At 37.8% G+C, this 18,170-nt stretch overlaps 2 protein-coding genes across 2 annotated transcripts; one reads left to right on the top strand and one right to left on the bottom strand.

Moving 5' to 3' along the window:
• Nucleotides 1-303: 303 nt before the first annotated feature.
• LOC147863722 (putative inorganic phosphate transporter 1-4) lies at nt 304-2,436 on the top strand. Its single transcript, XM_087319575.1, has one exon. It carries the CDS (start codon nt 892-894, stop codon nt 2,197-2,199), a length of 1,308 nt encoding a protein of 435 aa, XP_087175701.1. The 5' UTR covers nt 304-891; the 3' UTR covers nt 2,200-2,436.
• A 6,765-nt stretch (nt 2,437-9,201) lies between these two features.
• LYK3 (protein kinase family protein / peptidoglycan-binding LysM domain-containing protein) lies at nt 9,202-16,492 on the bottom strand. Its single transcript, XM_087319861.1, has 11 exons — nt 15,732-16,492; nt 14,662-14,724; nt 13,959-14,246; nt 13,710-13,855; nt 11,247-11,336; nt 11,035-11,140; nt 10,805-10,956; nt 10,533-10,630; nt 10,206-10,353; nt 9,951-10,058; nt 9,202-9,535 (listed from the first exon to the last, which is right to left on the bottom strand). Exons 1-11 carry the CDS (start codon nt 16,381-16,383, stop codon nt 9,371-9,373), a joined length of 2,016 nt encoding a protein of 671 aa, XP_087175987.1. The 5' UTR covers nt 16,384-16,492; the 3' UTR covers nt 9,202-9,370.
• Between the last annotated feature and the right edge of the window lie 1,678 nt (nt 16,493-18,170).

Raw genomic sequence — 18,170 nt, 5'->3', positions numbered from 1 at the left:
AAGGGTGAAGAAAAAGGAAACAAAAAGTGATAAGGATGTCGGAGGGACAAAAGTCAAGCAAAGATATTGAATGAAGGGAGGGGAGGGGTTGAGGGAGGAAAGGCCCATCTGGCACTCAGTTGATAAAGATGCATACGGGTGAAGAAAAGTCCAGGACAGTCGGGAAACGGGCCAGAATATTTTAAGGCTACAAGTGTAGGTAAACATATACACATGCACACTTCTACATATATATATATATATATATATATATTCATACACATACACCTACTTACTTATATATACATCTCCTTATGAAAGTATCTTAGATCATCTTTCTATCTTGCATTCCTTGCTCACTCTCATCATACTAAAGTGGGGATAGCTTTATTTGTTCAACCTAAAGAACTTAAGAGACTCAACATCTTGTGTATGTATTTTCCTTATCCACCTCTACATGAGTTCTTAAGTTATCTCTACCATCTATTGCCATTTTCACACCATATAACATATATAGACACACTCTTGGAGCTCATTATTCTATAGAATTTTGTTGGTGAGCTCTTCTTAACTAGGGAGTGAACTCATCAACCAATGGCTAGAGAGGAGCTAGCGGTTCTAGCAGCCTTAGACAAGGCCAAGACACAATGGTACCATTTCACGGCGATCGTGATCGCGGGGATGGGCTTCTTTACTGACGCATATGACCTCTTCTGCATCTCGACCGTCACAAAGTTACTCGGCCGGATTTACTACTACAACCCGGGGGTTCCCAATAAACCGGGTGTTCTCCCCCCCGCGGTCTACTCGTCCGTGGTAGGGGTCGCACTATGCGGGACGTTGCTCGGGTAGCTCTTCTTCGGATGGCTAGGGGACAAGCTCGGTCGGAAGAAGGTGTACGGGATAACGCTCATGATCATGATCGTGAGCTCGATCGCATGCGGGCTCTCGTTCGGGAACACGGCCAAGTCGGTGATGACAACATTGTGCTTCTTCCGGTTTTGGCTCGGGTTCGGGATCGGGGGGGACTACCCGCTATCGGCCACAATAATGTCGGAGTACGCGAACAAGAAGACACGCGGGGCATTCATCGCCGCGGTGTTCGCGATGCAAGGGTTCGGGATCCTCGGGGGGGCTGCTGTGTCCATCATTGTGTCCGCTGCATTCAACAATGCGAATAGCACCCCGCCATTTAGCGAGGACCCCGTGGGATCCACCCCGCCCGAGGCCGACTTCGTGTGGAGGATCATATTTATGCTAGGGGCGGTTCCCGCAGCCCTCACCTACTATTGGCGCATGAAGATGCCGGAGACCGCGCGGTACACGGCCCTAGTGGAAGGCAATGCGAAACAAGCCGCGGCCGACATGACCAAAGTCATGGCTGTCCCGTTCCCGACCGACGAGCAAGACAAGGTCGACAAGATCGTGTCGTCCGAGTCCTACCCTCTCTTGTCCATGCTCTTCTTGAGAAGACATGGGCTACACTTGCTAGGGACAACCACCACATGGTTCCTTCTGGACGTCGCCTTCTATAGCCAAAACTTGTTCCAGAAAGACATCTTCACCGCGGTAGGCTGGTTGCCTAGCGGTACAAAGATGAGCGCGTTGGAAGAAGTGTACAAAATCTCGCGGGCCCAAGCACTTATCGCCCTCTGCTCGACCGTGCCCGGTTATTGGTTCACCGTGGCCACGATCGATTACCTCGGCCGTTTCTTCATCCAACTCATGGGCTTTATAATGATGACCGCCTTCATGTTCGGTCTCTCGATTCCATACTATGATCTCCGCGGAACGCCTTGTGACTCGGGCTACTGCAACGGACACCACATGACCTTCATTGTGTTATATGCTTTTACGTTCTTTTTCGCGAACTTCGGGCCAAATAGTACGACCTTCATCGTGCCCGCGGAGATCTTCCCCGCAAGGCTCCGGTCGACGTGTCACGGTATTTCGGCAGCCGCGGGAAAGCTTGGTGCAATCATTGGTACCTTTGGGTTTTTGTATGCTTCACAAAGTTCGGAAGAAGGGAAACAAGATGAAGGGTACCCCACTGGTATAGGTGTGCGAGGTAGTCTTATCATCTTGGCTTGTGCAAATGCATTAGGTGTAGTCTTCACTTTCCTTGTGCCAGAAACTAAGGGTATATCCCTTGAAGATTTGTCCGGTGAGAATGATGATCTAAGCAATAAACCAGTGAGCAGAATAGACCCCGAGCTTTAGTGACCATCAAAATATTATACTAGAGCATAAATTTATAACTTGGTGTAATACATTCATTATATGTCACATGGACCACACTAGGAGAGATCTGAGTCATTTCTAGACCCCAAATTTCAAAGGTATTTATTTATGTTTGTAGCATGTAAATAAATAAGAACCGTCAAACTTGTTTTTTACAACAAGTTAATGAATGTAACATGTACTCTTTTCTACTACAATTTGGTTGTATGTACACTAGACTAGTGACTATAATATCTTATGCTACAAAACTTTGGAAATTGGGTCACTCTTTCATCATTTGTATATGTATATCAAATATGAATCCTAATTGCATGCTAGAAATCCTCATAGAAATGCAAAAAACGTTAAACATACTCATTAGTGCCTCATATGAATGTCTCTAGGGGTTACCAAGTACACTTATTTTCATTAATAGAGCTTTTTTTTTTTCCCAAAAAAGATACTACATTAGTATTAGAAAACACCATAAGGCTAAACATACAAGATGTACCATCGATCCCCTATGTTTTTCTAAATTCTAACCGTCGGCTTAAATAAATACTTTGGTGTTGAGTAGAACCACTCCACCTTATCAAAAAGCCATCTATAGAATATGCTTATATCCCAAATGGCATGAAACTCCAAGCGCTTAAGCTCCGCTTGATGCGTATTACATTTTATACTATCCAAAAACCCTTTGAGATTATGCACAATCTCTATCCAATTTCCCGAAATTCTTTGGGCAAGTCTTTCAGTCACACTTTGAAATATCTTCAAACATCGACCCTTCCAAATATACCAAATTGCAATACTACTTACCAATTGCCATATTTGAGGTTTATCCGTTTGTATTTGTGGATTTAGAGTCATCAATTTTTTTCCCATCAAACCATGTTTCATCACAATAGCATCTCCAACCCATGTATACACTATTGTAGGATATACTGGAGTTAATAATTTTATGATTCGTTTCCATATGTCCAGAGCAAAACCACAACTTCACAAACAATGTTTAGCAGTCTCTATTACATCTATACAGAAAAGGCCACATCTTGTCTACATTTCCTTTTCGCCACCCATTAACTGGTATTAATTTATAGGGCAAATTGAGGCATATATGCAAGAACTTGACTTCTATTTGTAAGCTCACTCACAAAATATGAATGGTTGTATGGCCATAATGTGTGTGTGCCCACACTCTTGTTTGTATGTGTGATATATGTTTCATTATAAATATGACAAACACATTATATATGTATTGCTTACTGCAAGATGAGTCATTATGTGCAAGGGATAAGAATTTACCAACCTATGGCTTCTAATGACCATGTAAAGTTGTATAAAGGGTCACCATAGGTGCACTAATATATGTTTGTGAAATAATAGAAGCATTCCATAGGAAGTGCAGAAAAACTAAAATTTACGTGAACCACCTTAACAAAGAGCCTTTGAGTATAATTGTCAACAAGCTTCTCCATATCAAATTTATTTTTAGATTGTCAAGTACATACATCTACATGAAACAATTTTTTTAACAAGCAAAACAATCCTCAAACTTGCATTATGTAGTCAATTTCAAAGGATTGCAATCAATAGTACAATTACTCCTTTCCCTAAGGACCACACATTGTTTTCAATCCTAAACTAGTTGCTTGAAAACATTTCAATATTAAAAAAATCAATTTCAAAATGAACACTAAACACACAACATCTGCATTATTCATTTCTTCAATTAGGTCATCAATCTAACCTAGGCTCTATTATCTACATAATAAAATAAAAATCGTGCAATGGAACTAATTGTTAAAAAAATCAATTTCGAAGCGAACGCTAAACCCACAACATTTGCACTATTCATTTCATCAATTAGGTTATCAATCTAATCTAGGCTTTATTATCTACATAGTAAAATAAAAATCGTGCAATGGAGCTAATTGATATGGATTACCCTTTTGGTAAGCTCACAAAGAGTATTATCCTTACATTGAATATAACATATCATTTGTTTTTTCTTTTATTGGACTATCTCTAAAACCCACCCAAGTCCTGAAAATTTTTACTGGTGGCCAACTTTTAGTCAACCATAAAACCCCTTTTCTGGATTAACGTACTACTAGAAGCTAAAACATAATCTAGTTTTGTTGCTCCTTTCAGGAACATGGAGCCTTTAGGATATATCATTGTAAATAATTTACATATTGATCATAGAAGATATATTCATATGTGTCCCACTATTGGATATTGATGTGCATGAATACTACACTCAAGGAAACCTTTACTTCAATTGTCATTACTTCAATCTTGAGCTCAAGGGCAAAAACATCTTAAACCGTAAATCTACTTTTGTCAGTCCTTTTATGAACATGGAGCCTTGAGGGGATACCATTGTAAATAATTTGCAAATTGACCATAGAAGGTATATTCATATTTGTCTCACTATGGAATATTGAGGTGGAAGAGGACTACCTTTACTTTGGTTGTCATCACTTATATCTTGAACTCAAGGGCAAAAGCATCTTAAACCATAAAGACCCTTTTTTTGGATTAACATACTAATAGAAGTTAAAACATAATCTACTTCTGTTGGTTTTTATGAACATAGAGCCTTGAGGGGATTCCACTTTAAATCATTTACAAATTAACCATAGAAGATATATTTATGTGTCCCACTATGGAATATTGATGTTCAAGAATACTACACTCCAGAAAACCTTCAATTCAGTTGTCAATACTTCAATACTGCAATACTTCAAGAATTGGTTGAGAAGTAACTTGATTTTCAACATCTCAACCAATTCTTTTATTGCAAAGGTATTAGGTTTCCATAAATGTCAATGTCATATACCTTTAGATGCAATGTGATGACCTAACGAATAAGTACAAAGTTCGAATAATAAAGAATTTTGTTACAATTCTTAATGTACAAAGTTCACCACAGTTTAAAAACACTCGAACTCATTACTAATAAATAAAGCTACTGCTACCATGCAAATGAAGTGGTGTGGTTGCCAAGTAATCAAATCTGATTTGTTATTTGTTTAAATTAATTTATCTAATGGGACAAGAGCTTATACTATTTAATTTGTTATTGTCCTTTTGGCCTAAGCCCATTTTTTAAGTTCAAATTGGAGAGCAAGATAGTCGTTGTGATTGTCAAAATCAAGTGGATAAGAACCGACAACAAAAACATAGGGGGTACAACCACACTTCCTAGCTACACTCACTACTTTTTTAGGGGTGAACATGTGGTACGAGGAATAATTTGTGACCACCATCTATAACTATAATTGGTAAGTTGCATAGAAGGATGCCACATTTTGGTAGATGAATTAGGACGATACGAGAGTCCAAGGAGAATGGTTACGAAAACAAGAATGAGCACAAAGAGTGATGATGACATAGAACATAAATGCCTATCAAATGGTGATCATCATCATAAAAACAAGTAAGAATCAGACACGTACTTTTGGAGATATCATTATGAAATGTATAGCTAAGGCCCAAGGGCCTTGTTTTAAACCCAATGGCTAAAACAATTTCACTTACAATGTAAGGATTCTAGATAAAAGGGTTACCCCCATATTGGGCAAAAATGTTTAGATATATTGTAAAAATGAAGAGAAAAGGGGGTTTCCAACATGGCCATAAATGCTTATGAGAATTGTCCACAAGCAATTGTCTTAATGATGTGGACCATTTTAATCTATTAATGAATAGTGTGTATGAATTAATCTATGAATGAACAATATACAACACAATAGCAATCCCGACACTTCATGAAAGGGGCCACAATGCCAAGGAATCAATTTTTTTCATAGGATTGTAAGAGTATATCAATATTTTTTTTATTTTTTTTTTCCAAAAAAAACACTACTTCCCATTAGTTAGCAAAAGAATTACATCGAAGAACAGCCATAATCAAAACAGCATAATCCTCACCTAACTATTTACAACAAGAGTAACCCACTGCCTCTTTTCACATAGTGACCACCATGGTGACCACATATTCACAACGAAGCCAATGGCGGAAACAGCCATCTTGGTGCTTGGTAATTCCATTTAGGACCAGACGCTGAAAATGTAAGAGTATATCAATATTAGAGAAAATGTGTATAAATTGATAATCTAAGTACTTTTCTTATATGATATTATATCATGATTACATCATGTGCTAGATGATTTTTTTATAACCTTCATGTCATTTAAATCTAGACTCTAGAATTCTATAAGAAAGCAATGTAATTATTACTTGAGACATGGAGTCCAAAAGAATGCATCCACCAAAAAGGAAATACAAGAATTTCTCAATAAATATTGAGTGTCGAATGTGTGACATTTGGCATGTGCATTTCACTCCATTACTTGAGAGCATAGTACGTAAAATTCGTCTAGAATAACATTCATTTTCCTACGTTGGAAAACGAATGCGAATGTTATTCAAACATTCTTATGTTTTTTTCCCATTTTTTAAATGTTTTTTTATTGTTTTTTTCCATTTGTTAGGCTTATTTACCTCATAATAAATAGTTAATCCAGAAGTATGGTATTTATCATTCTTTGAGGGTGTTTTTCTTACACGAATGGTTCAATCATTTGCGGATGCGGATGCACGTATGGTACGTATGGTTCATACTATGCTTGAGAGAATAGTTTAGAAACATGTTTGTTGATATATGCTTCACATTTGTAGGTGAAGTAGTCCTCATTCTCTTGCTCTTGATTGGGGGAATAATGTGTCAATGCAGTATGCTTTGGCCAGGGTTGCTTTTTCCATGAATTGTACCTACATTCCATATCTAAAGTGTCATTCACCTAACTACAAGAAAAAGTAACACTAATACTGACAAACAACCAATGTTGAGATGGCAAGTTGCTATGTTATTTTAAAATACCTATTTGTCCACAAGCTCTCTTCCCATTCATTGCAATCCTAAGATATAAATCCACAATAAGAGAACTAACCATTATTCCCCTATATGCATAATTTATGGCTACCCCCAATATGTTAAGGTTTGATCCAATTTGTAGTACTATTGTCGAGATGTGACATATTGCAATGCAAAAATTAAGTATACCACACATCCAAGCACATGTTTCTTTCATCATCAATACTAAATAAAGGAAGCCATATATGAAACCGAACCATAACTTGTGATATTGCTTGGAAACCGACTACGATTACAATGGGCTGAGTTGGATAATGGTATAGCTACCACAGTAGCCTCTTGGGGAAATTATGTTTGTCATCTTAATAATTCTCATCTTGTCATCTTAATGCTACCAGGTGTAGGGGTTTTAGAGCTATGTTTGATGCAATTCAGTTATCTTTAGGGAATTTTCTCTCTAATTGGTCACCTTCTTTTGTGCATGTTTGGTTTGGATATTTTACTTTGGTTGGTGTTATGATAGGAGTAAAAGGAACAATGTCTCAAGGAGATTCTTACTATTTTGATGTATCTGAGGAAGGAAGATTATGCCAAACTGATGTGGAATCATCAATTTGGCAAACGACATTGCAACATCTGGTGAGAGTGATTGGTAAATTTGGTAAAAGGTGGATTTTAGATCCTTCTCCTTTGAATACTATGTTATTTTGCCAACTATGGGTATTTAAAAAAAAGTTGTTGTTGGACTTGCATTGGGATCCATCATATTGTCTTTGGAAACATACAAATCCTTTGTCTCATACTATATTTATTCAGTTTTTTCAATATTATGTAAAGTTGGAACGAAAGTTGCTCTTAAGTAGGAAATTACATCCGCCATCTGCTATGAAAGTGTGGTTGGCGAATGGGACCTCTTTAATGGATGCATCTAAATATTGGAAGTGGTTATGGAGTATGCAAATTCCTAGGAAGATTGTACTTTTTCGATGGTTATTGATCCATTCTGCACTGTTGGTTCGTGCTTGGTTACGACAACTGCATAGTAAGTCGTGTGGATGTATGATGGAATCAATTAAGCTTGTATTCTAGTCTTGTCCTAAAATTATGCAAGTATGGAAGAGAGTATTAAGGTTGTTGATTGATACATGCTAATTGTGTGATCACTTGGGGTGCAGTTAGGTGGAGCATTCTAGAGGGATAACTGTTGTTATATGAAAAGGAGGATATAGTGGAAGCCTTTCACATAGTTTCTCTTCATATACAAATGGTTCAACCTTTTCTAATTGATAGTTTGCAATTTAGGGATGATATTATTTGGAAGACAATTTCATCTACTCTTGTGTTGGTAATTTGGAAGGCGCGATGATGTACATCAGTTTTTGACAACATCACTCAACGGTTCAGTTTGAACCGAACCGAACCGCAAAATTGTGGCTTAATGATTGAAACTATTCGGTTCAAGTTTAGGTTTTTGTAAATGGTTCGGTTTTTGGGTTTACCGGTTCGATTAGGTTCAATTCGAGCCTTTATCAATTTAAACAGTTCAAACGGTTTTTAAATTAAAATCTAAAATTTTGAATTTTGACCTAACTTGAAAACCAAAACTAAACCGCAAAACCGTGGTTTTAACGATTTAACAATTTAAAGGTTTGAAAGTCTCTAAAACTATTTGGTTTGAGCTTGAATTTTTTGTACCTAGTTAAAACGATTTTGTGGTTCGGTTTTGTTTGGTTTAAGTTTCAAAAAATTTAAACATATCATTTTTAAACGGTTCGACTTTGACACTCTCGAACCAAACCAAACCGTTGCCGATTTTTAGTTATACGTATACACCAAAGTTGTTCTTCCAAGATAAATTAGCATTTACTCAAATATTGGTGACACAAGTAGGATTGATTAGCAATGACTCCTATGTCTAAGAGCATTGGTATTAATCATTAAAGGGAATGCTACCTTAACCACTCTCAATTCGAATCTAAACAAGAAATGTAATAAAAATTGATAATTAGTCAATAGACTTCTATAAAAGAGTGTCAACGGCACAAAACACACACTAATTGGGCCTTAATAGGACACACTTGATACAAGTACTTAAAGAGTGAAAGCTAATGATTAATTGAACGAATTTGAAATTCCATTAATGATGCCTATTATGTAAGTACTTTTAGAATACAAAGAAAGTGGTGTGCTTTTTCAGGTACTCTTCTTGGTGGTAAGTAGTGTACAACAAGTGACAAACAACAATTGAGGTTTTGTTTGTTTTGAAATTCATGTATGGTTTGTATTCATCTTCCTTGTACAAGTCCACTGAAGATTTGGCTACTCCCTCCCAGTGTAGCTTCCCATTGAATCGATGACAGAAGGATCTGAGACAGCGTAAACACCACATATCTCATGTCAGGCCTTAGGATGGGGTCTTCCTCCACACATGCTTGCCCTAGTTTCGCCATCTGCCATTTGTCATTACAATTTTTTAAATAACCAAACAAATAAAACAAAATTCCATAGCAACAAGGTTGCCACAGAAACTAAACAAATAAAAGTCGTAATCAAATTTGTACGAAATCGACGGCATAAAGAAAAACGTTTTTATCAAACTCATGCGGGACGTATCCCAAATCCAAAAGAAATAAGAAAATCAGTCTTTGACATCAAAATCATATGGGAAAAAGTTAAAACTATCAAAAACCTACAATTTACATCAGCAGTATGGGAAACTAGGAAAATCCATCAAAACAAAACAAGTTTTGCATCAAAATCATGTGGGAAGTTATCAAAACCATATGAAAAAACTTTAATAACCATGTCCGACATTAGCAGTATCACATGCAAAACACAAGTGAATACATACTACTCAATCCCCACCTTGTAGAGACAATCAGGTGGGAAAAGGTCGTTCAGGATTGGATCAATGACTTCCCGGAGCCGGCCCATCTCTATAGAGTTAGGACAATCCCTAAGAGCTCTTGACACCTGCATATATTCAATTCACACAAAGGCATAAAATTTAAAGAAAATTCCTTGCAAATTCGAACGGCCCAACAGTGCCACTCAAACAAATTTCAGGAAAAGAAAATTTAACTAACTCCTCTCATTTCTCCACATTCACAAGTCTCTTACTATTGAGATGAGTGAACGTCTCTCTGGTGTCGAAGGGATAGAGACTCGGCTCTTTGATATGGCTTCCTTGCCAGTGATTAGCTCAAACAAGACCACACCAAATGCATATACATCACTCTTCGATGTGGCTATGCCATCACGGCTATACCTGGAACCCGACAAGAAATTTGAGGTTCATGAATGTGTGAGTCAAACATAGTTTTCAATCAAAGATGTACTTAACATACTTCGGAGGGAAAAAAAACACGTATATAATTTAGCTATATATGTTGGAGGGTTCTCTATATCACTAGCAATATGAAGCATGAAAGTGTTTATTTGCATTACTCTGGGGCAAGATAACCAAAAGTGCCGACTATTCTTGTTACCGACGCATCGCCACCATCAGTCTTTTCTACTAATTTAGCAAGACCGAAGTCTGCAACCTTAGCCACACAAAGAAGATAGAAAGAAAGACATATTAACATCTATCTCTTAAATACTAGTGTGGCCTATTAGAACAAAATTATACATACATGACATGTCTGGAGTGAACTCCATAGCCATTTTTCTTAATCATATGAGCATAAAAAACTAGGGCTATCATTGATAAGAAATACCTTGGCACGGAAATCAGTATCTAGAAGGATGTTGCTTGTTTTGACATCACGGTGAACATAATGCTCTTTTGTATGCTCATGAATGTATTCCAAACCCTTTGCAGTGTCCAATGCTATTTGAACTCTCATACTCCACGTCAGCGGGGTCAATCCTGTGGAGGAGAAATAGCAAGAGATTTGAACCCTAAACCTTTAATAGTTTCTTTGCACTAGACGCTAAATAGCCATACCTTTTGACATTGGTTCATGCAATCGATCTGCCAACGCTCGATGTTCCGCATACTCATAGACTACAAACAAGTCATCCCCATAGGAAGAATAACCATATAGCTCATTCTGCATCACAATATAAAGTAAAAAATTTGAATCATAATCTAATTTCTGTTTTTTTAAAAGAATCGAGTTGGGTCTATTATTACAAATGGGATCCAGATGCAATTACCAGATTCGTGTGATGGAACTTGCATAGCACCTTTATTTCTGCAAGAAACTCCTTCGTGATTATTGCTTTCATCCGCTTGATAGCAACTTCCTGAATGTATAAAACATCTTTCTTTTCTTTTCTTTTCTTCCTGTTGGAGCTGTACGCAATTTTTTCCATACATGCACCCAGATTCAAACCTCCCTTATTCCACTAATTTACAAGATGACACTGGAAAGTAGGGGTTGAATGCATGACCTTCTGTTCTGCACAGGATAACCTAGCTACATCTGTCTGGCCAATTCTCTCTCTCTCTTTTAGTTTCCACATGGAAGCTACCACAAGCATAATTTTTATTAACTCGTGCATAAGTGTGGAACAGATGACACAACTTTACCAGATGACACTGACCCGAAATGTGGAACAGCCCAAACTTAGATCTAAGTTTGTGTATGATTGCAGCTGCATTACTATTCTACCGGGAAAATTACTGATGCCAGATGTTTAATGCCGAAGCTTTCATCTGGTCACCCATGCCAAAGCGAGCAGATTCGTCATAACACTAATGCCTACATGCTGACATACATTGTTCATAGAAACTGGGGCCAGATGTTTGATGCCCGAGTTTGCATCTGGTTACCCATGCCAACGCGAGCAAGATGAACACAATAATGCCCGCATAATCACAGAAACTGTAAACAGAAACTGTGGGCTAGCTGACTATTGAGCAGAAAAAGGAAATATGTGACTTTTTGCATCAAGTACCAGAAACGGAAGAACATGTAACTTTGGAATGCCCCACATATTAGAAAATCAGGCATGATTTTCAAGAGTTTCTATAAGTTTTTACTAGTTATCAAGAGCTGTTAGCAACGAAGGAATCATCACTGACGAAACTAGGACTGCTCTCAGCTCATCTACTTCACCACAACCAAATTCATGGAAGATATACAAACAGTGAATTTAGGAAACAAGCTTGTTTAGTTTTTCATATGAACCTTCACTTTTTTTCCATTTCAACCACTTTAAAATACCCCACCTACATGGCTGGGGAGAGTGCTGAAGAGAGTGCTTTATGACGATTGTTGGTCCCAAACATCATGTTGGTCCACATGGACATTATTATATCAGTTCTCTCTTCTCTATTTCCACTGAGAAGGGTGAGCATAAATGTCTGTGCATTATTTTCACACATCAAGATTTTTTACTACAGAGTAGTAACCCTCCGTCTTAGGAAGGAATCACATACAACATGATATGTTGATTTGGTCCCATAGGTCAAAATTGGCCGCGTCATGGACAGTAAAATTTATTTTCTATTCTCCTACGGAAGTTAATCATCCATCTATCTATCTCTTTAATGAAAATCTGAATATTAATATAGACTTTCATATAAAGTACATAGGCATGCACAAGTGGGCAGTGACCATTGTGTTGTTCCAACCGGAAGACCAGCATGCAAGGGAGATCTTCATGTCCCATATGTATGGCCAATATTCATGAAAAAAACACATTCTGGCAAATCTTCAATATATCATAGTCACGCTCAGGCTAAAATTTGTTCTTGCAGAAGGTGTCTCCCAATCAAGGAGTGTATTTACGGAAAGGCGGGGCTAATATTAAGGGTCCCCAGATAGCCACCAACATTCACCGTGATCCCTCAATATTCTAGCAATGGGTTTGAGCAAACACAGAAGGTAGAGGGGGAGGAGTAAGAAAAGCATCTACGAGAAGGTGATCAATGTCCCCCATAGCAAGATGAATAGTATAAAAGAGTCACGTACAAGAAAGCCTTCAAGATTTCTTGAGCCAAAAATGGTCCTATAATCACCAATTTAGCCAACAAGGATGATAATGCCCAAGCCTTCTTTATGATATGGCAAATTAGTGTATGCCAGGGCCCACACTAGCACGAGGTTCAACACCCCCCCCCCCCCTCCCAATAGATATTAACATGTCATTGGCATCATCTCTCCCCTTCACAAATATTCATCGTGCAAGGCTCTCCCTCTCTCAAATATATATCATTCAATGCCAAGGAAGACGGTTTCCTTATCCCAACAATATGACCTTTTCTTACGGAAAGATACTTCGACCACTCAAGAGCATACAAATAACCCTTAATAGGTAATAGTGCAGGGATTGACCCATGCATTTGCAGATGGCCTCGCGTCCAGACACAACCTAAATAGCTATGTACGAACATAAAACATAAGGTTTCCTGGTTAGATAAAGGGGTAGTTGCCCTTATAAGAGACTACATATCATTGATAATAAAGAGAAATATGCCATTATAAAGTAGTCCACCAAGGAGGATAAGGTCAAAGTTCTCAATGAAAATTAAGTTCGTAAAGCTCTATAAAGTACAAAAACTTGTGTGACCCCAAAACCTAGTTGAGTATTTCAAATTATGTGATGTGCATCGTATAGAAAATCTTAGTTTGACATCCAAGTTCCACTTTTGATCAAAAAAATGAATCTTACCTGATCTCTCAGCACCCCATAGTAGACCGTGCCGAATGCTCCTTGTCCAAGTATGTTTGACTCCTTAAAATTTTCTGTCGCATTTTGTACCTCCTCATAAGCATACACAACTGGCTTCTCGGCACTCATGTTAACATTCATTATTTCTGTTCAAGAAAAGCATATGATCAGCGCATTATTTCTATTCTTTACGTGTCATGAATGCCCTAAAACTTCCAAGACAAGAGCATTAATTTCAGATAAACTTGCCTCGAGAAACTGTTGTTGGCCCTTTCAAACTTTTGTTTACCGTTGAACTCCCATTGAGACATAATTCCAGCACATTTAAGTTATTTGATCCACATAAAGACCACTGTTGTGCATCATTTCTACTTGGAATGCTTTTGATATCACGTGCAAGCTTGGCATGCCGCCTAACAACATACTTACGAGCCAACAAAATTACTCCAAAAGCGATCAGAAGCAATACACATGTTCCTCCAACTATACCAAGAACCATTTTGAGTGGAAAACCATTGCTACTGCTAGAAGAGGAATCTGCAAGGAAAAGCTTTCACTCTCTTTTTGGGATTTTTGTTTTCATAATGCGCATTTTATTCATAAGAAAAGCATGAGGTCATGTGACCATAAGTATACAGAAAATGCCAAAAAGAAGATAAACATATTATGCACATGCATTGCTTCCAACATTCATAAATAAATACTTACATGTTTTGGTAATACTATACATACATAAGTTCATGTATGCATATATGTCTGCCTGCATATATACATCCAGACATCCGTATACAAACATACAGAAGCTCATGTCTGCAGATATGCATTCATTCAAAGAGCATACATGCATAGAAACGCACAAAACATATATATAAAGATGAGAAAGAACAATAAGATCATAACATATTGATCAACACACCATGAAAGTGAGAGAATCAGAATAAGAACGAAGTACCTATTGTGAGGGATGCAGTAGGTGGTAAGCTCACAGGAACACTTGCAGGTTCAGTGAGTTGAGCTGCAAATGAAGTAACTTCGATAAGAACAACAAAAAAGGGGGGAACATAACAAATTTCTTTTGATTCAATTTTGCAAACAAGTGATAGGCTCAAAAAAAAATCTCTAAGCAGACACACAAGCTTAGTTGGAATTTAAATTAAATATTGAGGATAGAGATATCTAGGCCCATTACTATATGGATGGCATTGTTCAGGTAGATTCTGGATAAGTTATGGTTATAACCTGAACATGTTAAAGGTTTTGCATACTCCTATTCTATTCAAACTTCGTCTCTATTGAAGCTTATATCATTCTCCTCCAAGTTACGAGAGATGCACCAAAGACCCTAGTAGGTCTTTCCCCAGCCTTATTATCGACCCTTAATCAAGGTTATACATGTGTCTATAACCATGCCAATCAGCCTATCTCGGGCAGACCTCCATATCAATAATTACATATGAAAAAAACACCCAAATACACTCACGCATTATGGTGAATAAGAACACATTAGATATGGGAAAAACTCACATTATGTTGAATTAGAACATATTAGATATGGGAAAAACTCTCACATGTTCATGGGCACATATTAAACACAGCTTTTGTGAAGGAAATTTCTAGTTATTAATGTTGTCCATAGACTGAACATTTTTACTCCCGATTAAGGTTATATGCATGCAGATGACAATACCAAAAAAAACTCACATATGTTGATGGGTACATGGCAGACACTACTTTCATAAAGCACATTCTCGTGATTAAACTTGTTTGAGATCCACTCCTATTTAAGGTTACATGTGTGCAAATAGCACCCAAAACAATTCATGCATGTACATAGTAGGCATGGAGTAAAACTCTAGCAATGTTGATGATCTACAAATAAAAACACAGTTTTTATAAAGCACAAATTGAAGTTTTTGAATAATTACTCCTAAGTGACGTTATGTGTGTGCAAGCAAAACAAAAGCTGAAAACAAAAATCACATATATTGAATTGGAAGAAATAGGACAAGGGAAAAAACTCACATATGTTGATGGGTAAGTAGTAAACACGATTTTCGTTGAGCACATTCTCGTTACTAATGTTGTTGAGTGTAACAATTGAAGAGATGGAGGAACCAAACCTTGTCACTAGCCCCGAGAGCGTGTCATTCGGTTTTACAACATAACTAAGCAAAAACCCAAAATCCCGGGTATTATCAAGACATCCACAAAGGAGACTAATAGGCACATTAGCTCCTTTCAGCACAATGCCATTCGTCGAATTCATTGATGTATTATTATAATCTTGGGCCCAAGCTAGATTCTCGTAAGGACCTGACACAATGTCCGAGGAGGACATTTCCTGGGCAGCGAGATACGAGGAATTGGCAAAGTATGAAAAGGATGGGATTAAACAAGAGCAATTCACCCTAATGAAGAGTCCTTGGGAGGAATCTTGGGTGTTGGTCTTTCGTGCAGGGTCAGGGGTGATGTCCGAGAGATCGACGGTGAAGAGAGATGCCACATCAGCTCGAGATTGGTTGAAGCTGAGGTTGTAGTAGAGGTAGGCAGAGCATACTCTGTTTGAGTCATGGCAACCTAATGGTTGGGCAGATGTTGTCAGGAATTGAGCCTTGAAGGAGAAGAAGAAGAAGAAGAAAAGATGGAGGAGGAGAATCGATCTTGGATGATTCATCTTCAGAAGGATCTTCTAGCTTGAGCTCAATTGCTACATTACTTGACTATGTAGGTGAGAGAGTGAGAGAAGAACAGAGCAGTTTGACAATAAAGCTAGGACCATAGTCTAATGCTTATAAGTTATAATTGTGTGTGTGTGAGAGAGAGAGAGAGAGACCCAGAGTGAGGGTTGTGACATATATGTACATATGCGGGTGTGCGTGTGCCCTTATCGGCTTGTCTCTCGTTTACATATTCACAAGTTTGCGGGTCATCCATCTATGTGTATGTCGTGATTTACATCGACAAATAGAACCTTTCCCATCTGCACTTCCCAGAATTGTCGCAATTAAGTCATCACCTCGCTCCATTTCCCAGCTTTTCTCGTCTATCTTTCTCATGACCACCAGCATGAGGTCGGACTCGCACGCTATCTCTCTTGGCAATGCAGCAATATACATTGTTTGATTGTGTGGAGTGGGCTTCCCCGATAATACTCTTGCCCCGTTGTGTGGCTTCTCCATCATCGTTGTTTGTAGATCCGTACCTAAACTGCTTTCGATCTTTGATTATTTGCCACCACATGGGCACCCTTTTCCAACATTCGACAAGTATGAATCTAGAGTCATAGCACTCTTTCTTATTTCTTGCTAGCCTAACCATTCTAAGCACTTCTTTTTCTTTCTCTCTTCTTCGAAGAGGTGTACACATTAAAACTAAATGATGATACAATAACCCTTCATGTTTTTACCATTAGTTAGGAGCTCATGTTAGTAGCATCTCCCTCTTCACGAAATGATGGAACACATGAGACCCAACCACACATCTTCTCATCCCCCTTGATATTTAACACAAGAAGGAAAATCGCCCTCCTCCACATCCATAGTCACAATCTTGAATTTGAGAATGGAGGTTGGAAATACTATCTGGAACAAGTTTACTTCATCTACAAAGTTATTCTAATCAAGTGCATTTCACACTACAATGTGAATAATCCACAACCACCATCAATTACCACATGCAACAATGTTATGCAATTTTTCCTAGTCCAAACACTCAACCCTCGCCTCTTAGGCAAATCTTTCTATGCACTCTACCAACATATATGTGTGACCTTAAGGAAGGTACATGAGCCACATGTGACTACACCCTTTGCAACAACTAAAGTAGACTTTCTTTTAATGCTCATTTTGGATCCCTAGAATTTTTAACTATCATCGTCTCCTCTATTATTTCTTTTTACCTTGGTGGTAAGTTGTAACATATCAGGCTATTAGAACAAGATCATGTGTTCCTTACTTTCACACATCTTTGCTACACTGCATATCACTTCCTAAACTACATGTCATATCGGTATATCGAATTTATGACCTCAACTCTCCAAATAGTTGACTCGACTATCTCATTGACTAATATGTGATTGCCATGTCTACCATCACGATTAAAGAGATGAGATGTCGGTGTTTGTCATACATGCTAGGAGATCCCCTTGCAATTGTTTTAGTGTATTACTCGTAATAACAAAAGTATCGTTAGTAGTCTAGTGTTGAATGAACATTGTGAAAAGAATCATTTCTATAACTATTTGTATGGTGTGTTATCTTAGCTTAATAATATATGTGATGTAATCAAGTAAAGATTAAATTTAACTTTATAAAATGACGCTTTAAAAAATACAAAGGTAACTCTTTTGCACCTAACAGTGCTCATTGATTAACAATGCAAATGTGAAAGTTCAACGGTGGTGTATAATATTTAATCTAACTTTTAGGTTGGGATTATCCAATTGATCAGTACTCTAAGAAG

This window comes from Azolla caroliniana, unplaced genomic scaffold (assembly GCF_043228905.1).
Source record: "Azolla caroliniana isolate FFs.n. ecotype wild unplaced genomic scaffold, voAzoCaro1.0.p SCAF_5, whole genome shotgun sequence".
In the NCBI taxonomy this organism is placed as follows: Eukaryota; Viridiplantae; Streptophyta; class Polypodiopsida; order Salviniales; family Salviniaceae; genus Azolla; species Azolla caroliniana.
The sequence above is the reverse complement of the archived record's forward strand: the minus strand, read 5'-3'. Positions and strand labels throughout refer to the sequence as shown.